The sequence below is a fragment of the Pterocles gutturalis genome, unplaced genomic scaffold, assembly GCF_000699245.1.
Source record: "Pterocles gutturalis isolate BGI_N339 unplaced genomic scaffold, ASM69924v1 scaffold9377, whole genome shotgun sequence".
NCBI lineage: Eukaryota > Metazoa > Chordata > Aves > Pterocliformes > Pteroclidae > Pterocles > Pterocles gutturalis.
In genome coordinates, this window is record NW_010110207.1 from 42,227 (window position 1) to 63,827 (window position 21,601).

The window sequence follows — 21,601 nt, forward strand, 5'->3', positions numbered from 1 at the left end:
TAAATAGGATGTAAGATGTATTGGATGTTTTCAAAATGAAAATGAGAGTTTTTAATAGATTCTCTGATTAAGGATACTGCTCTGCATACATGATGGTGCCCTGAAAAAAAAAAAAAATCACTTAACAGCAATAGATAAAGTACTGTTCTGAGGCAAGCAAAACTTGCCTTCTCCCTCACCTCCTTTAGGGTAAAAACTACTTGCTTGTCATGGTCTTACCTTAAGGAATATGTTTGATCTCTTGTTAGAGGAAGGGGAGGCTATTCAGGAAAGGTTTCACTTGCTGTATGTTTAATATATCCAATGTTTTATTTAAAAGGCATCATACGTGAGGCAAAAGAAAGACCCTTACTTTGGTGATGGACAAAGGAAAAAGGACTGGCATAACAAAGAAGCTATAAGGAGAGACTCTGAGCGTGTAGGTATGTAAGATTACTATAAAAGTGTTTTAATGCAAATTGTGATTTAGTTTTATTGTTATTTGGTAGGCTGAGTACAGAACAACATGTTCAAATTCAGGGTCAAATGAAGTTCTTGACATGATACAACAGTTATTGGCTATTAACCCCAGTTAAAGCCTTCTCCCTCGACTACAAAATAACCATTTTGAAGTGAAAATATGTTTGTAACATCTTGGTATTTTTAGGATAGGTGCAGTAGTGATTTTTAAGAAGCTTACTAAAAAAATGTACATCTGAGCCTCTCCCAAAAATGGGAGATCCAGAAAGTGAGACGAGGGGTAAGAAAAATGGTTTAGATTTTAACATTCATGCAAGTTTTATTCCATAGTTCTAGGTTTTGTCTTGCATTGCATAAAAAGGCCTATTTTGAACGGCATGGCTTTACTGTGGTGTGTCTGCGAGGGCTCTACCTCCTCTGTGCAACAGCTCTGGTTGTTAAATATACATATCCATCTGTGCTGAAAAAAGCAACAGTGATGAATGACGCATTCAAACCATATGTAATCTTCCTGCAATGAAACAAAAAACATTCTGTAGATCCTCCACAGCATTGCCATAGCCCCTTCATCAGTTTCTGACGTTAGAAAGAAGACTTTTAACTTCTACAGTTTGCACAACTGAGTAGTTTGTAGCAAAATTGCTTATCAGATAAAGTTGTTAGGTTGACATGGTTGACCCAGTGCTAAATATGCCATGGAGCACAAAACTAATGATGGAATTTTCAAAGGGCTATAAGATGACTGCTCTCCTTTTGATATATGGATTAGTTTCTGGCCAGTTAAGCACCAATTAGTAGTAATGATGAATGTTTACTTTCTGTCTATCTATAGGAAATGGAGAGCAGGGAAAACCTTACCCAATGACTGATGCAGAGCGAATGGACCAGGCATACAGGGAAAATGGCTTTAATATCTTTGTGAGTGATAAAATTTCCCTGAATCGTTCCCTTCCAGACATCAGACATCCAAAGTGAGTATACAGTTTGTGCTTCCATGAGTGAATGTTTACAAGCACTAAATTACCGTCTCTACAGGAGTGTGCTTTTTTATTATTATGGACTCTTGTACCTTCGTTCATCAAATAGAGTCCTTTCACAGCTGGGTCTTATCTTCTTAACAATGGACAGTGTATAGTCATTGCAATAGGAAATAGAGGAGACCAGATCTGGGGAAAAAAAGGACCTTTTGATTCTAGAAGAGATCTTGAACTTAACCCAGACATGGCTTCTTCCTTCACCTATTGCAATGTGACAGTTCAGTTCCTGAGCCCACTGACATGGCCAACGACTTTAAGCAACTAATAAGATGCAGCAATTTATTTCTGTAGTGGAAATTGATGTAAATGTCTGACTTGGTTGACAAGTGCTGTGTTGCCAGTTGATGACTTCGTCACTAAGCACTCTGTCCAGTTATGTTGGCCACTTGCTGGAAATGACCATGAAATGCTCAGGAATTGAACAAGACTTGAGTAGTTCTGCTCAACTATGTATGAAAAGTTTTATCAGAAATTGACATCTTCCTCATAAAAACCACATCAGGATTTACGAGTAGAAACTAGTTTCGATTGAATGCTGGCTTTTGAGTTAATCTATTTTTGGACATTATCCTTTAGGGTGGTGTCAAACTGGATTTTGTGTAAGCCAGAAGGAGTTTTTCATTAGCAAAAGTGCTTCAGTTAGGACTTAACCCTAGTTTATACAAAGCCGAGAGGTTTTTAAATACTGTTTGTGCAGTTCTTAATCTGAAAGCATTGTTAGACATTTGAATGAAAGCTTGTTTTGTGTAAAGCCATTTTTATCACAGTTTAGTGAATTTGAATTCAACATCTACTTTATTCATTAAATATAATTTCCAGAAGTCAGGTTTTATAATTTGCTAGCTGCGCATTTGAGAGATTACCTCTTCAGCTGTCACAGCAAACTAATCAAATACACTGGCTCGACACCCTTTCTCGATATATACTCATAAACCGGAGTAGTGAGTATAGCTGCATAAATATTTTAGGCATGCAGCTCAAATGTTTAAATGTAGAGATAAATCAGGTGACTGAAGGTGCTCGTTGATCATTCCATACTCAAGTTCAGTTTGAGTTTGCTAACGTAAATTATACCTGGCCTCTGTTTACAGGGACTGCCATGGGCTCTGAGAATTTAAACTTCAGACAATGCCAGTATTTCCTCCTCTGAGGATTTACTGTGTTACCTCCCATTCCCCATTGTTTCCCAAGGTTGCTGACTCCTCGTTGCTAATCCTGCTATTTAAACTGCTTTAAAATGTGAAGCTTCTAACTCCAGTCCTCAGTTAATAAGTGGAAGTGACTGGGTCAGCAACAGCTTAAGCTGTGATTAATGATATCGCTGCAGCTGGTTTGCTTGCTGGTTGACACATCCTTTCCCCCAGTGCAGCGAGTTACAGTTGTGGAGGTCTCAAGGAGAGGATAAATAGCGTGTACGTAATGGATACTAGGATTAGCTGGGCAGGGAGTGGGGTTACGTATAATGGAGACTTGCAGTAAAGGAATTTGTGACTGAAAAGGTCTGTTGTGCATTCCCTGTGCCCGTTAAGACAGACATACTCAAAATGGTATGGCTTGTGTTGTTCGGGAGGTTGATGAAGGCAATTTATGACAAAGTTAGGCTGAGACGAAGTCCATACAGAGCATTCTAGAAAGAAGGGAGCTGGTTTTTAGAACGCTTACTTCACCTAGCCTTTTACGTGTGGTAAGAGATAATAGAGGCTTTGTCGTTTGGAGATGTGCCTGCAGACAGCCGGGAGTGCAAGGAGGAGGTGAACCGGGGAAAAATGTGGTGTCTGTCCTGGGCTAAGCTTTGGGGGCACACTTGGGATTCTCCCCAACAGCTGTCCTGGGCAGGGAAGGACCAAGAAGCAGCCAGTGTGTTTGCTCACTTCTGAGATGGTTTGTGTGGACCTTTATATACCAAATAGTGTGTCACCTCTGCTTTCTGTTAGTCATGGGAATCGAGGGGCTGGGGGAGGGCATATACTGGATTTACTTGGTGCACACATAAAATTTTTTGTTTCAACAGTCATGTCTTCCCCTGCTAATGTTTTCTTTAAGTGCTTCTGGGCTTTTAATATTAAATACTAATTTTGCAGGTCTTGTAAAGCAATTGTGGATGTGGGAACTAGAGGGAAACAATTTCTCTCCATACTTAATGGTTAAACTTAATAGATAAATTTTTCCACTTGTTAAAGTTAGCCAGAAAATGAGAATTCTAGTTTAAGAAGAGTTAGAAGATATTTGGGGGCTTTTTTTTTTTTCACATTGCAACAGAATTATAGCTAGTAGCTATCTCAGAAGAAAGTTAAGATTACAATGCCAAGAGCTGGATGAAAGCAGTCCATGCAGCTTTACTTTGCATCCTGCATCTGTGTATTGCAGGCATAGCCTGCAAGCTCTTGGCAGCACCCCAAGACAATTCATTAGACCCAGAATAAGCTACTGTCCTTTCATGCAGGCATCAGAGTAACTTCCTGTAACCACAGATTTATTGAGCTTGTATAACATAGGTGCATCCTTCTCCGTTCCCTGGGAAAGGTACCAGGAGAAAGCTGCCATTGCCAGAGCCGCTTTCGTTCCCATCTACCCTTCCGGGGAACAGGGAGGGAATTACTGTGTGCGTGCATGGAGTGCGTGTAGTGAAAGCATCACCGACTGCCTGGCAGGAGAGTCTGCAAATGGGCTCTGGAGCAGGCTCTGCAAGAGGTCCAGGGTTGTGGTGGGGTGGGAGCAGAGATGAAAGAGGGCAGCCTGCCCTACTGACAGTGTCGTCAATATATTCTGAAAATCTCTATTCACATAGCCAACTCTGTTTTGCACTGGACACATAGGGTTCTAGGAATGTAATTGATTTTTATCCCCTAATGAACAGCTGCTGGGTGTTTTTTAACTACAATTGTTCACTGTATGGCCTTAATGTTACCTGTTCAACAAGGTTCAAACTCCACTTAGGGCCACACCCGCAGGAAGATAAACACTGCGCTTATTGCTGCCGTTCGAATTTTCTTCATTAAGCTACCTTGAAAACACACCCACAAGGCAAGAGAGCATTACCCCTATTTCAAAATTAAGATTTTAAAATTAATTAATTTAATTAATTCATTAAATTAGTGCTGTTGGGGAAATATCCCCAAATTCAAGGGGTCTGTATGAGATCTCTGCAGACCTAAATCTCCAGCTGTATCCAAGTTCTGCAGTGTTTTGTGTTCAAAGCCCAGTCGTCTTCACGTCTGTCTGCAGAACTGATCCCAGGTGTCAAAACAGACCCTCTGAAAAATGGGGAAGACAAGATTGATTCTTTAGGAAAAGTATGATTTGAATAATTGTCCAGCATGACAAAGGGAAGCCTTTGGTGTAAAGGTTGGAGGTTGATCTGTTACTGAGAGAGGTGGTTTCTTTTTGTTCATAATGTTTGGAACTTCTGGGACTGTTTAGGGAAGGTGGTGTCACACAAAATTCTTACTTTCCACACATTTTGTTTAAAAAATGTGGATTTGCTTCCCTGAAAATGGAATAAATTAGCTAAACCAATGGGTCTAAAAGAGATACATTCAACTTCTGAAACAACTGTGTAGGAATTCCTCTTCCTAGTGATCTTTGAGGTATGAGGATGGTAAAAACAAGTATTATAGAGACTTTCGTATCTGAAGCTATAACTGGAGTTTCCTTTAAAAGCAGCTTCAGCACCTCATAGATGCCTCTGACTTTCTGTGTTGCTAAGTGTCACTGGCCATTAACAGTCCCCACTTCATATGGAATTTTTTTTTTTTTTTTTTGCCGGGTAGACTAGATCAGGTCAAGACTGGCTTGATAAAGCCTGAAAGATGGCAGGTTTTTTTCAGGCACTTTGCATCAATTTGAGGAGTAAAAAATGAACTTGATGGTAATTAATATGGAAGCGCGGGTGTTCTTTTTCACTGTCTTTTGACTTATTCTATTTACGTCCAGCTGCAAGAATAAGCTGTACCTGGAGAAGCTTCCGAACACTAGTGTGATCATACCGTTCCACAACGAAGGATGGTCCTCCCTCCTCCGGACAGTGCACAGCGTCCTGAACCGTTCCCCTCCTGAGCTGATAGCGGAGATAGTGCTGGTGGATGACTTCAGTGACAGAGGTATGATAGTTTGTGTGTAACGTCTCTACCATGTTTAACCAACCTGTGCTTACATACTTTAGGGATCAATGAACTTGCAAATATGTGAATAATGACTGCAGGTTTTTTACTTGCCAACAATAGAGCTCGGGTGAACTTTGCTCCAGTACATTTGAAAGGCCAAATGTCTAGCAAAAACCTCATGTTCCATATTCAGTTTGTGCTGGTTTAGCTGCTGATGGCATGGACTGTACGGCTTTTTGGACAATGTGAATAAACAGGGAAGGTGGTTTTAATATTCTGCTAAGGGCTGGGGTAGCCCTTAACATTTAAACCCTCCCAAAAAAGAAAGAGAGGGAAATAGCTCACTCTTCATGTTCTGAATTTGTTTTTCTAGACACAGAAAACAGCAAAAGAAGCCTTGAGAAAAGGTTTCCACCTTGGACTGCCTATGACTTGTCATAACGTTTCTCCTGAATTTTGTGCTCCTGAAAAGTAAATCTGCAACATCCAAAACTTTAACTGCTCTTGCTCGCTGACTTGCTTGCAGCTACACTCCTTGTTTGGTACTGCCTTGCCAGGAGTAGCCATCTGGGGTTGGGTTTAACTGCTACATGCAGAGATGTGTAGTCACTGGTGTAATGCATTGCCACAAATGGAAGAACCACTCGCAGTTGCAGCAGCGATATGTGTAGGTGTGGTTGCTGAATTTAGTTTTTCTGTAGCAGAAGGGCAAGAGACCTCTTTCTCTGAGCCATTTAAATGCTATGTGATTTAAATTTAGCTAGACTTGACTTTGTATCTTGTAGTTTGCACCCTTGCTATGGTGGAAAAGGCAGTCAAGTGAAGGAGGAATGAACACCTCTGTAATGCAGGCATTGCAGAGCTGTAAGGATCACATGGAAAGTCCTCTGAAGTAGCTGGAGTTCTGTGTTGACGAGGGTACAGTGACTTTAAGTTGTTATGATCAGATCCAGTAACTCTATTTTCTCCTTTAAGATCACTGAGACTGTTTAGCTTTATCAGCTGCAGCGTTCAAGAGTCGTGCCACTGAAATTACTCAACTGGGGGAAAAGAGCTCTCTACATGGGTACTAAAGGATACCCTTCCAAAAATCTGACATGTAGGAAGCCTCTAAAATGAGCTTGGAAACAAGCTCGTGAGTATTTAGTGATCTGACCTATGCTGACTTTGAAATAAGCACCATCCAACAGCTGTAGTGTTTGCTCTAAAGTGCATCTCTGATTAGTTAGCAAGCAAGGCACGCTGGTTTGAACAAATCAATGTTATATGAAATAAGTATTTTTTTAGAGGATTTTCAGGCTAAGCTGGGGAGGGAAAAAAAAAAAAAACACCACCACCCTCCCAACAAGGTCTTTTTATTGCTACGCAGTCTAGAAGCAAATTAGACAAGGTCATGCTGTAACTATGACTGAATTGTACAAACAAGTTTCTTTTGAGAGAAGTGGAAGTAATGAAGTCTGGTTTCCTGTGGATTTATTTTCCTTGTTCTCTAGGTGCGCCCTTTCTGACCAGGTGAAAGAAAGCGCTCCTGGCTCTCCCACCCCTGCTTCTCGTCAGTCTGTACACACGCTGTTTGTCCAGCTCGCTCTTGCTCTGTTCCACCTGTCTCTGATAAGATGCAAGCTCTTGTCTGTCAGTCATCCATCTTTCATATGAAGGTTGCAGGAAGTAGCTGAGCCTAATTTCTGTGCAGCATCTATTTATAGATGGATATAAAAGACTATTGGTGTTGGACAATGAACTAAATTGTCAAGGGAAGACAATGACACACAGGCAATAAGACTGCTAATAAAAAAAACTTTTTTTTTTAACCAGTGCTTTCCTGTGAGCTCAGTTGATCTATGCATGTTGGGACAATTTCTGGTTAGGATAAACATTTTTCCTTCACTGCTGTCAGTTCTGTATCTGCACTGTAGTGTTTCCTGCTGGCTGCTGCTCCTGTTCCAGCAGTCAGTGTTCTTCCTTAACCACCCTGGCGCTGGCTTCCCCATCCTTCCCTGGGTTTAAATAGATCCTTAGTCTTCAGGAGGCTGTTAAGTCCTGAACACTTGATCTTGGCTTAAAAGGCTGCTGGTTACAGATTTCTGATTTTAATTTATCCATTGGATGTATTTGGAAAAAAAAAAAAAAGCCACACACAACAAAACCACACCAAAACAAATACTTCAACCCACAGAACTGGTGAGCAGTAAAAAGAATGAGGAGATTTCATGATTTTTTTTCTTTGAAAATCAAAAATTAGTCCTCTGCAGTGTCTGCAATGTGGAATGCTGTGCTTGTCTTTCAAATGTTAGTCCCACAAATTTGTAACAGCATCTTTCTTCTAAAATTATAGAGTCACTATTGGACATAGTGATTGTAGAGGCCACATCTGAGATCAGAGAGGCATGAACAGCTTCCTCCTCAAAGAGATCAGTAAATAGTCATAATAAACTCAAGTGAAAAGCAAAAGATCAAAAGGATAATTGCTCAATAAAAATCTATTATTAATTTTTTTATCAAGAGGTTACCCTGACAAGATAAAATATCAGATGTACTCTGTTGTACATCTTGGTGGCCTTTCACTTGAGGGTTGTCTAAACAGACTTTTAGCACTTTAATAACTCTTTAAAAAGGCTTGAACTTTCGACAAAAGAACTCGACTTTCCCTGTCAAGGAGACTGTTTCCCTCTTGCTAGCATTTCTTGTGTCCTGACCCATGTTGGGGTTAAACACTGGGCTTTGCCGAGCTGCCCTTAAGGTTCTGTTAGCATTACTCTCTTGTTCTCTTGTTGCACTGGTTTCTGTAGGTGGTGGTGTTAGTGCCAGTCCATAGCCTCTTTTATCCCTGTATCTCATACATGGAGATTCTTTGCTTCCCATGAAGTAAAGAGGACTTCGCTAATAATAGAAATGGTAAGTATGGAAAGCTGGCTACTGCACACATCAGTGTTTTTTCTGACAGATGTTAGTTTCATATGGTTTTCATCTGTTTTGAAGCTTGAGACTAAGGAATTTTTAGTGTGAATACGAAGAGGGTTGAGAAGTTGGCTGACAAAGTGATAGGAGAGTGAAGACAGATTTCTGGGTTAGCTGGTGGCTGCTGTGGTCTGCAGCATACCTGAGAGGCAGCTGTGTTGCTTTGCATTACTGGAGCTCTCTGACAGATGAATCATCATCTGGAAGTGTCAACAGCCATTTATCTCTTAATTTGTTTGAGAGAGACAATTCTGTGACCTTTCGTAATAAACATTTTTCAACCAAAAAAGGCTGCCCTGATGACAGCAAATCTTCACAGCAAGCAGCAACAGCTTTACGAGTCATGTTTTTGAAATGTTTCCTTTGCCTTGTATTTGAAAACTCGAGATGTGCTGGAACAGCTTGCTGTCTGGAATTTTTTTTGCATGCCTGTAGTATAATACAAATTATCAAAATCCATCCTTCAGACACATTTAGTGCTGGTTTCCACGTCAGCTGCAGTGCTCTGGCGAAGGCTACCTGCTGGTGGGACCAGTCTAATGCAGTACAGGGGTAGCATCCAGTTTGCCTCCAGCAGTTGTCTTTGCTGGCACTCGAATCTTTCTTTGTAGGGATTCCCTTGTTAGGTTGTGGTAGCTTAAAAGAAACTGGTTTCCAGCACATGCCATTGGTCACAGGAGAGTAAATATTGTGGGGCTATTTTCTACTTTCTCTAATAGTAGTCTCTATTATGAATGTAGCATTCCCATTATGACTGCTATAATAGCTTATGCTTTTTTCCCCACAAACTTATCTGGGGTGTCTGTGGTACAAGGACTTTCTTCTCCTGACCGTAAGCATTTCAAAACAATTGTTAGGGATTTAGTGTGCAGAAGAATATAGGTTAGACTGAAGGGGGAGGCACCAATTCAACAAACTGTTGTGCCTCTTCCTGCATGCTACTGAGAACTGCTAAAGACCCACAGCCTGACCTCCATGGATTAACCTCAGCTATTTCAGGGTGGTCCAAAATAACGCCTACCATTCTGGATAAGCAGAAATCAGAATGCAATACATGTGAATTACAACTTTAGAATTCCTGATCATAAAAACGCTTAGCCGTGGCAGTCCTGTGTGGATTTGTGGCTTCACTTTCAATTTCTATAGCTATTCTGTAGTTCTGATCTCAGTTAAATTAAGCCTTTTCATATGCTGGCTTGCAGGGTACTAATTATATCCCTCTGAGCTTGTTGTTACCAGAATGGCCCTAAGTAAACTAAAATGCTTTTTTTCATGTATATCAGTTTTCTCCTGGGGACTGTCAGACGTGAAATTTGTTTGCTTTTTGATTATTTAATTACAATGCTGCTGAGTGGTAAGTGGGTCTGTTATAACATGGAAATGGGAAGAGGGGAAGAGAAGTTGAACTGCAGGTCAGTTTGTAACGCTGCAGGTTTTTGTATCAGCTCTGATGGCAGTTTATTATTGATAGCAGGCAACAAATAACAGACAGGCAGTTTGTGATTCTTCAGTCTTCTTCAGTCCCTAGACCTACAGTCTGAATCCTGGCTGCAGTTGTGAGAAATCAAGCTGTTCATCTCTAGTGTCTCTCTTGTACAAAATAGATTGGTCTCCATCTAATTCCTGTACCTTATGGACATCTCTGCTGTACAAACTATCTCTGTGTTTGCATGAGCAAACATAAAGCTCCTCTCTTCTGCCTGTTGTGGAGAAGAGATGTCTTTCAGGTGGAGGCTGGACTGGAACATGTACAGAATCACAAATAGTTGAGGTTGGAAAGGAGATATGGAGATCATCTAACCCAACCCCTCTTCTCAGCTACAGCAGGTTTCTCGAGATCTTATTTCATTCAAGTTTTGAAAGTCTCCAAGGAGGGAGACTCCATAATGTCTCTGGGGAACCTGGTCTGCTGTTCAGTCACTCTTACTGTGACTTAGTTTAAACAACAACAACAAAAAAATCTTATGTTTAAGCAGTATTTCCTGTACTATAATTTGTGCCCAAGGGCTCCCAGGTCCTTTACTCCGAAGCTCCTTTCCAGCTGCTGGGTCCCCAGTCAGTACAGGTGCATGAGGTGAAATGCAAGAAATGTCTTGCCATGTACTTGGGTCTAGCTGTGTGCAGAGAGGGAAATATACATGCCACAGGTGGTTCAGAAGTGCTTTGGGTTTATCTTATTCTATGGCTTAGCTTGATGGAAATCAGTGATTATGTCTAAGTGCTTAAATTTCATATGAAAGTCACGTTTCAGCATTCGATTATTTGCACATTGACTGACAGCCTGTTCTTACTCATTTTTTTAAGACTGCTTTTGTATAAATGACAGTGTTCTAGAACAAGTGCTGTCCCTTGTTGAAGAATGAGGACCTCAGCATCAGTCATCTCTAAAGCCTGCGTTATATGCAAAGCACTATGTTGATACAATAATGAAGTTGAATGTGGCAGCACTGAAAATACTGCAGTCTCCAAACATCAGGATTGTTCTGGAAGTGTTAACCCAGCTGGGCTGTCTGCCTTACGGCAGTGTATGCCTGTACAGTGGCAATACAGCAGGACTTAACATCCTTCTTACAGTAACCAAAATCTGCACTTGTGACTGGGAGGCAGTCGCAGTTTCAGCTGAAGTGCTGGAATATATTTAACCCAATATGACAATGACATTTGCAAAGTCGACCTTCTGTCTTTTAGATTAAACACAGTATATTTTAGGATGTGGATATCCAAGAGGCGTGCATACTTGTCTGTATTTCATTTTGAGGAGAAAATTTTGTTATAAGCAAGGTGTATGGGATCTCTTTTTCCCTTGGGAGGTTGTTAGGGGGGTTCTGGATTTGAGCTTTGTCTTTCTTCCAAGACTACCCTGTTTCCTTGAGCCTTATTTTAATTTGGGAAGATAATATCTGTTTAGGGGTGCTGAAAATATTTATTTGTTCAGCCATTTTCAAATTTTTCTTATTTCCCCACTTTTACTCACTTTTTTTCGGTTGTGTATTTCCAGCAGGACTTTGTGCAATCGAAATTAGAGCTGCTCTTCAATGTTTGGGAGACAGCGAAGCATTATGAGCCCAGACTCTGACATGTGGCCATTTCTCATCTTTGAAGGCAGCAAGAGGCTTTTAGGCCTTTTAACAAAGGAGTCTGAGGAGTGTGTTCCCCTAAGCAGTGTCATCTCAGCCCTTGGTTTTGTCCAACTTTTTTCCCTTTGTTTGCCCTCACGTAGGGCTGGTCAGCTTCCTTTGCTTTGCAGCGTTGTGCTGTCTCCACACCATCCTGTAGCTTGCTTGGAAGTTCTCTGGCAGGGGAGTCTTGGAGCCCATCCGTACACTGAGTGTCAGAGGGAGCGACAGCCAAATTCCCCTTTTTCACCTTTAAAGATAAATCCCCATAATTTTTTAAATCGCTCTTTAAATTCCAGTACAAGCAATTCTGGAGGCAGCCATATGGGATAATCTGAATGGAAAGACAAGGGTGGGTAAGGCTACTTGCTGAACCACACCATAATGTGGTCCAAGGGCAGAAGTCACTAAGTCACGTACTGAAGGGAGAAGGCAAGGGGTGATTAAAGTGTCGTTTGGTGCAGCATCAGGTATGTAGCAAATACAGTTCTGTACCATTAACCACATCTGCCAGGCCTTAATTGAAAGAAATCATGCTCTTAGTATCTGAAATAGAAAAGGGTTTAATACTTGAATTCTTTTTGATCTTTAAATGGAACAGTAGAGGATTTATGCAGCTAAAGAGATTATCTTTTCATCTTTAGGCACATGCATTGTAAAAGTGGTTTTTTTTTTTCCTCTCTTAAATGTGCTAAAGTGCATCTGGTTAGTACATCTCTGAATATGGAGTGACTGTGCTTAGGACAAAGTGGTGACAATCTTTATAAACTTTGAATATGATTCTTTTAAAGCTTTTTACGTTAAAGTATTTAAAAAAAAAAAGAAAAAGCCAAGCTTTTCTTACGTAACTGTGCTTTTCCACAACCTTCTCTTAAGTGTTGCTTTCAAAGTCTCTTGTAGAAGTTGTGGTAACCGTTGTCTCAAACAACCGTTAAAAAGATTATTCCTGTAAATTGAGTCAATGAATAAAGAGCTTTGTTCCTTGCTGTTAGCATGCATTGTGGACTGTCTTGGGTCTGTTCAGACTCTCATAAATAACAGCTTTGAAATAACTGTCAGCGAGATCTCCTCTTGGGTAAGCGAGAGAAGGTTTGTAGAGACTTGGAAGTCTGAGAAAACAAATGTCCTCTTCACTTTCATTAGAATAAAATTCTCTGTCATGAAACATACTCATTTTGAGATCTGTATCTGATTAAATCTCAGACTCATTATGATGCTCAGCTTGCAGGCCTGGCCGTTTGTCTTGTGGTTTAACACTGCCAGGTGCGTGAAGGCACAGCGAGCAGTTCTCAGCCTGCAGTCGCCTTCTAAGACTTTCACTGTTGAAATGCTTCTGATGGAAGCAAATACCAATGTCACTTTTTTCACGTAGAAAATGACTTGGCTTTGGTAAATATCACTGCTTCTGGTAGTGGCACAAATATTACAAAGTGAAACAGGCTTCAAAGTCGTGTAAGTGGTTGTGATGGTTGTTACCCGGACCCCAGTGCATTGCAGGTGGCACAGCAGAGCGTTTGTATGGCTGTAGGAATGAATTGCTGAACTCACCAACGCTCTGTTCTGTAGTAAGCACCAAATGGAGCGAAGCAATAAAATCAAACCTGATGCAGATGTCCAGCTTTGGTTTATGAAAATAGAGTAATTTGTTATTCTCCATTTTTGGCTGTGTCTTGTGGGTGTGGGATACTTTAGACAACTGCTAGTGACAGACTTTGCATTGGATCCTTAATGAAATGTGGATGGGATTCGATTTTGTTTTCCTTTTTGGAGTATTAATTTTTAATGTGTCTTTAAACACCATTTCCATACTTGTGTGTGCCCTGCATAAAGCAATATCTGAAACCTGCATTGTCCATTAGGCAATGGCTGGAGAGTATTAAAAATATATTCTCTAGTGTTTTAAGGGACCTGAGGGCCTGTTGTAGTTGTTTACTTCAGCTTTTTTGGTGACAGCCTAAATTAACTAACCAGTTTACTTTTCATTGTCTTGTATTTATTACTTTAAGATCCATTGCTATGGCTGAAGAATTCTTCTAGAAGGGAGATGAGGTGGCTTAAAAAGGTCCAGTTTACTGTGACCTCTTTCTAAGCTAATTATTGTCTAGTGAAGGATGTCTGGCAAACTAAAGTTTAAAAAAAATAAAAATGGAGGAGCAGCGTTTCCATTACAGCTCATTAAATAAATGTAACTGCATTGCTTGCTACTAAGAAAACCTCTGCATGTAGCTTCTATTAGTGGAAGTTTCCAGGAAAACAGCTTTAATTTTATTCTCCTCACCTAGAAGTACATGTCCTCATGTGCTAGGAATCAAAAACCTAAGTATCTGCCAGCTGCAGTGCAAATCAGCATTTTAATGCTTTACAGCTGTTTCTCTATAGGAGTTAATTAGAAATGTGATTCAGACACCCTCTGCCAGTACTCATATATGATGTCTGTCATTGATAATCATAATTTCTGCTATTTAAGCATGCATTTTAGCTGGTATTGAAAAAGCAGCTGTTCCTACATAGGGACTTTGATAAAGGTGGAAACTTCTTCACTTTGAGAAAATTGGAAGGTAATGCTGCTGCAATTTAAAAATAAAAGTAGATAATCTAAAGCACATTCCATTTCTATATAGTTTTAATTGCAGTGATATTTTCTTAGTAAAGAAATACCACGCTCATTCTCTCAATATAGCATTTATTCATAAATGTCATGAGGACCACTGTTGCCTTTTACCAGTAAGATAGGTATACGTTGATGTCTGCTTTGGAACGTGGTAGCTTGCCATGCTGAACAGTGGAAGCTAAGGCTCACGATTTACAACCAGGTACCTTCAGATATCGGTACTACCTTCTCCCCTCTGTCATCCAGCTAAACTGAAGATGTCAGGTGAGAACAATATTGTCTGTGAGATGGTTTAGTTTTGGTATCAGTATAGCTGTAAACAGTTCTGGGTTTGTGCTTCAGGATTTAATAGATTTAGTGACCTTTCTGGCAGATGTCAGTAACTTACTGTAATAATTGCATTTCTTGTGAAAAAGAGCATTGAGAACTGATGGCAAAGGGATCTGGAAGAAAAAAGTGTGAGTTTGTGAAGTATACATCTGACATGCCAGAGTTTGTTACTATAAGTCAAATATATCTGTATTTTTCCTGCAGTTGTATTGGTAATCTTTTCACTTGCCAAACACTTCATTTTTTTTCTTCTCTGACATACAGGCTACAAGACAAACGTTTTTGCTTTGTCATTCATGGTTATTAACATATGAGCATTATTGTAGGAACGAAGAATTATCAGTTTTCCAATATTCCACTTGGCTGCAACCCCAAAGTAAAAATTTTGTAGGTCTGTGCTATTAATTTTAGGCTTCATAGTTATTCTTCCTCACTTAGACACTTGAAATCAAAGCCTTTGGACTCCAAAGGGATGCATTCCTACCAAATCAAAGCAACTTTCAAGTGGGATACATACATCTTGGACCTAATGGCATATTCTCTAACAAGACAAAAGTCTGGAGTGAAATTTTCTGTTAATTGTGCTCTTTCTGGAATCTTTCCTTTTTTTTTATTGGTTTGCACAGAGCAAATACTTTCAGGCCAAGAAGTTCTTTGTACATGAATACTGCTGATAAAGGCAAAGCTGAATCTCTGAGGACTGGTTTGGTGTGGGTTGGGTTTTTTTTCTGCTTTTTTTCCCAGCAAAACTCAGTGACTTTTAAGGCTTTAATCTCACGGCTTTGATATGTTTTAAAATGTTTCGGCATGAAATGTCTTAACACTTCATCTGCCTGCATTTCTCCAAATGATGGGAAGTTTTGTCTTGCTGTCAGTCGTAAGCTTTAGGTTTATGTCATGATATACGGTCCAGTACATCGCTATCAACAGTGAATGTATACTGATATGCTCACCAGATGTAGATGCAGCTGACCCCTCTAGCACAGCAGCTTGTCCTGGCTCAGCCCCTGTGCACCCGCTCTGTTCTGAAGACGGCGGGCAGCAGAGGAGTCGTGTTCAATTGGGTTTGTTCTGTCCTATGAGCAGAATTCTGAAATGCTTTTGCACCCCTCCTTGCCCCTTCAGTGCTCAGAAAGCAGTCGATGATGTAGATTAAAGGCAATTAAAAACTCATCTGTTCTCTCACGATTTTTAACTCTAGTATGGAAAGTAGAGTATAAATTCTCAGGATCCTGAACCTGTATGTGGTGTGTGTATGAGCCTCAGACTGCTGGAAGGGGTGATGCCGTTGCTATGATGGCTTGCCTTAATGTTTTTCAGTGTTTTCACCTGTTCATACAGGGTTTGTCAATGTAGTGGGAGTGTGTTAGCATTGAGCAGGAGTGCAGACGTTCCCTTGGTTAAACTGGATAGTCAAAAACACTTGTTTGGTCTTAAGATGAGGGCACAGACTACCCAGGTTGAAGGCACTATTTGGGACAGTAATACTCTTCCTGCTAGTCACATCAGACTTGAGCTGAATATTAAGTGTGCTGCGAGGAGTTTGCTCCTGTTTCAGCGGCTACAAAGGCTACACAGGCCAAAACCTGCAGCTATCTAGTTTGTGTCTCAGCAAAGCAGTCTCTCTGATGTTAAAAGCAATCAAGAAGGAAATGACTGAGAGTCGCAAAATCGCCTCTTTAGATCAAATGTAGTCGACAGAAGAGGAAAAAAACCTAAGTGGGTGCTTTAATCTTGATACATATTTGATGAAATGAGGAGGGAGAAGAGTAAACTAGAATGACTGTTCCCCCTGGGAACGATGGGATATGGCACAGGAGGAAAAACTGATATTGTGTGTTGACCGGGGAGTTCAGTATGCAGGACTTAAGAACTGATGCATACACCACAGGTTGGCTTCGCTGCTCCTTACGAACAAAAGGTGCTTAAACCTTACAGCGTGAAGGAAGGATGAGTAAATGGATTTTTCTGGATTCCCTCAGGAAGAAACAGTTGGAATAGACTTCCTTTACAAATGAAACTTTCCTGAGAGATTAAGAGGTTATGCTGTAGCTAAGATGATTATTCCCTGTGTACTTCCCTGCTTGGAAATGCAGCCTACTAAACCCTCCTAAGGGTCTGGGTGTATTTATATGCTAATGCCAGTAAATGTGAATTTTCTCATTTTAAGATTACACCTTTGTCTCTGCGTTCAGTACTAGTATTTCCTGAAGCCATAACTGAGCAGGGTTTGGATGTGTTCTGTAGGGTGGAGGAAGCTATGAGAAAGTTCCCTTTGCAAATTCAGGAGGTAATTGATGATACAGGCGAAACAGCAGAAGTTTATGCATTTGAGTTTATCGAAGCACACAGCACAGGCTCACACCTGTGGTCTTTGCCCCAGGAGCTTGCAGTCTGTCTTATTTCGTAGGTTCCACACTTACACTTTTGTGCACTTTATTGTACCTAAAATGGAGGCTTGGTTTTAAAATGTTTAGAAAAATAACAAAGTCAATAGGACTTCCAGAAACCTAATTCTTTTAAGCTTTGTTACAATCTAAACAGTGATGACCACTATATTAGCAAGGAGGGGGTGATACACTTGCAGCTATTGTCCCGTGCACAGAAACCCTTCTTTCCCCACATTTTTCATTTGTGAAGATGTGCTGAGACCCAACACTGTTGCAGAATGGGCAGTGGAAACTGGGCCCCCTCCCTTTTAAGTGTCTCTACCACAGAACTGTAATCAGTGAAGCAACAGCTATTAATTTTCTCCCTTCCCAGGCCTTTTCTTCTTTGCTTGTAATAAGATTCGGCTTGGAAGGCTGTGATCAGCTTAATCAGTTTGCTATTATTGGGACTGGTGTTCATAGTACAATATCTTAAATCAGTTTATTATCCTCCCAACCAACTTCAGTGATCAGAGGGTGAAAACATTGAAAGAAAATTAAAACTAGTGTAAGTGCTGCCTGTTTGGATAACAGCACATTTTGCTATTTAAAAGGATTACTCATCTGCACCAAAACAGGGAGAGAGGTTAATTTCGATGATGCAGAGCTTTCTATTTCAGGGAGGCCTGGCTTGCACATTGTGATAGATTCTGGAGAAGTATAATGCATTCTTAAACTGTTAAACAGCACGTTAGGGCCAAGTATCTAAGTAAAGATGAAGGTATTCATTTGTAATCTTAAGCATGTCTGTGTGTGGGAAGGTAAGGACGGGAGGCTGGGATAACCTGTAAACAAATGCCAGATGAACAGTTGCACTTCAGGTTTTGGTGTTTGGAAAGTGGCCAAAATAATTCAGCTGAACAAGAGAAATTCCTGTCTTGGGAAGTCCTTGCTGTGCTGCAAGGGGTCACTAGACTAATGGCATCTGAGGGCAGCTCTGCTTGGATGGTGAGGCCAGAAGGAAGAAGTGCAGTAGGACCACCACAGGGGTTTGACTTAGGGGGGAAGGAAAAAAAAAAATAAAGTCTTATTTTGGAAAGCTTTGGGACTGCTTATGCTAAGCAGACTTGCTGTTGAAGCTTCTCCAGTGTCTTCACACAATTTTATTTTACAGCTCAAAGCAAGCAGTAGTTCTTGACTGGTACTGTTAATGTATACGCTGTATATCAAGTTTATTGCAAAGTCTGTTAGCAAGCTACCAGCCTGGTTTTTAATCTGCAGATAATCTTACTCTCATTTATATGTTCGGGCTGTATTACTTTTCCCAGAGTAGGCACAGCCATTGGAATCCATCCAGTTCACCGAACAACTTTCATTAAAGAAAATTGCCCTTGTAATAAAAATCATTCAGTGTGACAAGATTCCATAATATATTTTTTAAAGCCTCATAAAATTTTGTAGTAGTTAATGCCACTTGTTTGTTTTTTTGAGATTTTTTTTAAAAAGCAAAAATTGACTTAATTATGACAATATTTGTAATAGAGTGAAATAAATATTTTGCGTCTGGGCATGTAGAGACCAGGCTAGGGGCAGGAGTAGTGCAGAGTTAAGGAATAAGAAAACCTTGTCTTTGAAAAGTATGTTTCACTGTTTTGTATGTTGTTTGAGATTGCTTGGAAGTCTGTGACTCTAGTAAGGGAAAGTAGATACAATAAAGTCTGCTCACTTGCAGTTCATGATACATAAGTCTTAATCTTATAAAATGCAATGTTCAAGCATGTATTTTTCTGTTGCAATTGGAAACAGCTTATTTGACCATGATCCGTCCTGGCTACAAGGACAGCGCTTGGTACCTGTGTCCCCTGCACCAGTGAGAACACGTGGGTACTGGTGGAGTACTTGTAGCATTTCCTTGCTTCTTCCAGGCATCAGAGACATAAGAAGATTCCTAATGTGTGAGACATTTCTTACCAGTGCAGCATAGAGCAGGCTACTCACTGCGAGCATGAAATGCTTTGATTTTTTTTTTTTTTTTCTGGAAATGTAGTAAAGAAGTGCTGGAGAACCATATCCAGCTTTTGGGAATGGAATGAGAAGTCAGTGGATTAGAGTTCCTGCTGTCTCTTGGCAGAGCACTCACCTGAGAAAACTCTGTGGCTCCTATGCCTTCTTTTTTCCCGTTACACTATAAAATGGGGAAATCTCGCAGTTCTTAACTGCTCGTTCATTAACAGTATAAATCAGCTTGTCTTCAGCTGGTCTGTAGCAGAGTAGCCACCATCACCAGTACAGATATGGCCAAGTCCAGTGACTTTTTGCTCACTTGCTGGTGTGTGTCTTCCTGTGTAAGACCAGATGCAAAAACACGCTAGTGTTTCTTGGTAGCGGGCTCAGCCGTGCCATCCTCATACCCCTGGAGAAATCGGTTAGGCTGCCTTCAGGTGTCACCACAGATGAAATTGCCCAGCAAACCAGGACAGTTCAGAAAGGGATACGATGCCAAAATGTCAAATAACCAGCACACAGGTGGAAGACAAACCTCTGTGGCCTTTCACAGGCTCACTTTCTTGTTTCTATCAAAATAAAGAATTGCAGAAAGTCTGTAAGTATTTTCCATTGTTTTGGAACTTTGGATTTTTTATTACTTTCCCGAGCTTTGTAGGTCTGGTTTAGATAACGTAAATATTGTGGAGTCTGATTTTGCAAGTGCTGCAGTATCTGTGGCTGCTGTTAGGGGAATTGCACCCAGAGCTCCTGGGGGATGGTTACCTCCTTTGTTCCAGTGAGCACCAGCAGCCACTCTCACGTTTATCGTGTCTTGGGTACATTAGCTAAGTAAGGTGTGCCTCCTGGCTTGGGTTTAGCTGATTTGTGCTTGTAGTGAGGATTGTGTGTTCTCTTTTCTGATTGACTGATCCTTTGTGATAAACTAACAATGGCGAGGGATGAGCTGTGATGTTAAACGGGGGTGGTGGCTTTTATTTTTTTTTTAAGCTTTTTAAGTCTATCCACTGCCTCAGGAAGAAGACAGCTGCACTAATAATGTCTCTAGTCTCTATGGAAGGCCCTTGTTTGAAAAATCTGTAATTGAGTGGACAAAATTTCTGGTTGCGTGAGAGGATCTATTCAGAAGAGACTTGAAAAGGATGAGAGAAAAGCATGCTAGACAGCAAGAAGTGCTAAGGGCTCTTTTGAGCAGGGAAACCTATGTAGATGCTGTGGGACAATTAAACTTGTCAGGCAAAACACTAAAATGTATTTGTGAGCAAAAAATCCTGGGGAATGTTAAAGCTTTGAAAAGGGCAAAGAGCTTGCTAGGAATACCTCAAAAGCGAAGAAGTTGATTTGGGTGATCTTTGAAGGAAGGCAGGTGGTAGCTGCTTCAAAGAGAAGGTGCAGAACATGTATTAGTCATAGCGGTTTTGGCCATTTTTTTTTTCTCCAGTAGCTAAAATCCTGAAACACAAATGCAGGGCCAGCACCATGGGGGAGAGCTCATAACTTGGTTAAGTTTACTTGTCTCTGCACTTTTTAGAGAGCTATTCCAATACCCAGCTTCCCTGGTGCCCTTTTCAGGCGAACTTTCACACTGTCTGCCTTTTCAGCCCCCTCTTTCACGCCTGCTCTTGGAGCCAAGGGAGACTCTGCTGTACAGAATGGAGTGGAGGTGTTCCCTGTAGTCAAGGCAAATAAACCTGGGAGGTTATTAGTATTGGAATGACTGCCTCTGTACAAGTTTTGTTGTGTGAGATGTTAAGATTAGTTAATTGCTTAGATTTGACAAACTAGCTTTCTCCTAGCGGGGCTTGTTTCCTTGGTCGGTCGCTGATGGCAGTGGATAGTATGGTACATTAATGAACAGTCCCTGGCACACTGTGAATGGGGTTTGCTGTCAAGTAAGTCAAATTTTCAAATGCCTAAAGATCAATCCATTAGTGATGAGGCCAGCATCAGCTCTTAGCCCGTTTTTAGGTTTTTATTTGGTGCTTCATTCTTTGATGTAAAGACAGCTGTGTGCCCCTCACTCTTTATGTTGACCAAGCTTTTTTTATTTCCACATCTAAACAAGCTGTCCATTGTTTTGATCACTCAGTAATCTTTTTCTGCAGTTCTCCTGTTTGAATTCTTGTTAATTGTGGTGACTGCAAATGTGTGCTAATTCAGATGGGGCTCCAGTTCATATTCAGTAGCACAAATATTTCCATATCTCCTCTGATAAGCATTTTAACGTAGCTATCCAAATAGATATAGCAGCTATTCCTGCCTTGCTGGCTTGGAGGGATGCCTGACTAGGCTTTTTGCTGTTTATTTACTCATGAGCGGATGGTCATTGGTTTCTTCAAAACACACAATGCAGCTTAAATGTACTGGGTTCAGTTTACTTCTGAAAGTAAATTGTCCTGTGCCTCTTCTAAGCTACACTGGTTTTCCACAAAAGTGTCTGAGAATCCTTGCTCTGATAGACTTCTCCCAGAGGTCTGCCAGCTGGCTTTTTATTCCTTTTCCTCTGCTGTGTTCTTTCTCATCCTGCACTCCTCCATTTTCTCCTAGGTCCTCTTTATTTTTTTTTAATTGCTTCTAAGGTTTTGGAACATCTTCAGAAGTCTTGGTTATGCAG

General features: G+C 40.7%; 1 protein-coding gene across 1 annotated transcript in view; it reads left to right on the forward strand.

Annotated features, from left to right (window-relative positions):
* Positions 1-328: 328 nt before the first annotated feature.
* Positions 329-21,601, forward strand: part of LOC104461608 (polypeptide N-acetylgalactosaminyltransferase 10) — a 39,262-nt gene continuing 17,989 nt past the window's right edge. Inside the window, exons 1-3 of the mRNA XM_010073251.1 lie at positions 329-422; positions 1,292-1,430; positions 5,430-5,596. Coding sequence (XP_010071553.1) covers positions 1,321-1,430; positions 5,430-5,596 — 277 coding nt within the window. The 5' untranslated portion in view covers positions 329-422; positions 1,292-1,320. The remainder of the gene's footprint in view (positions 423-1,291; positions 1,431-5,429; positions 5,597-21,601) is intronic.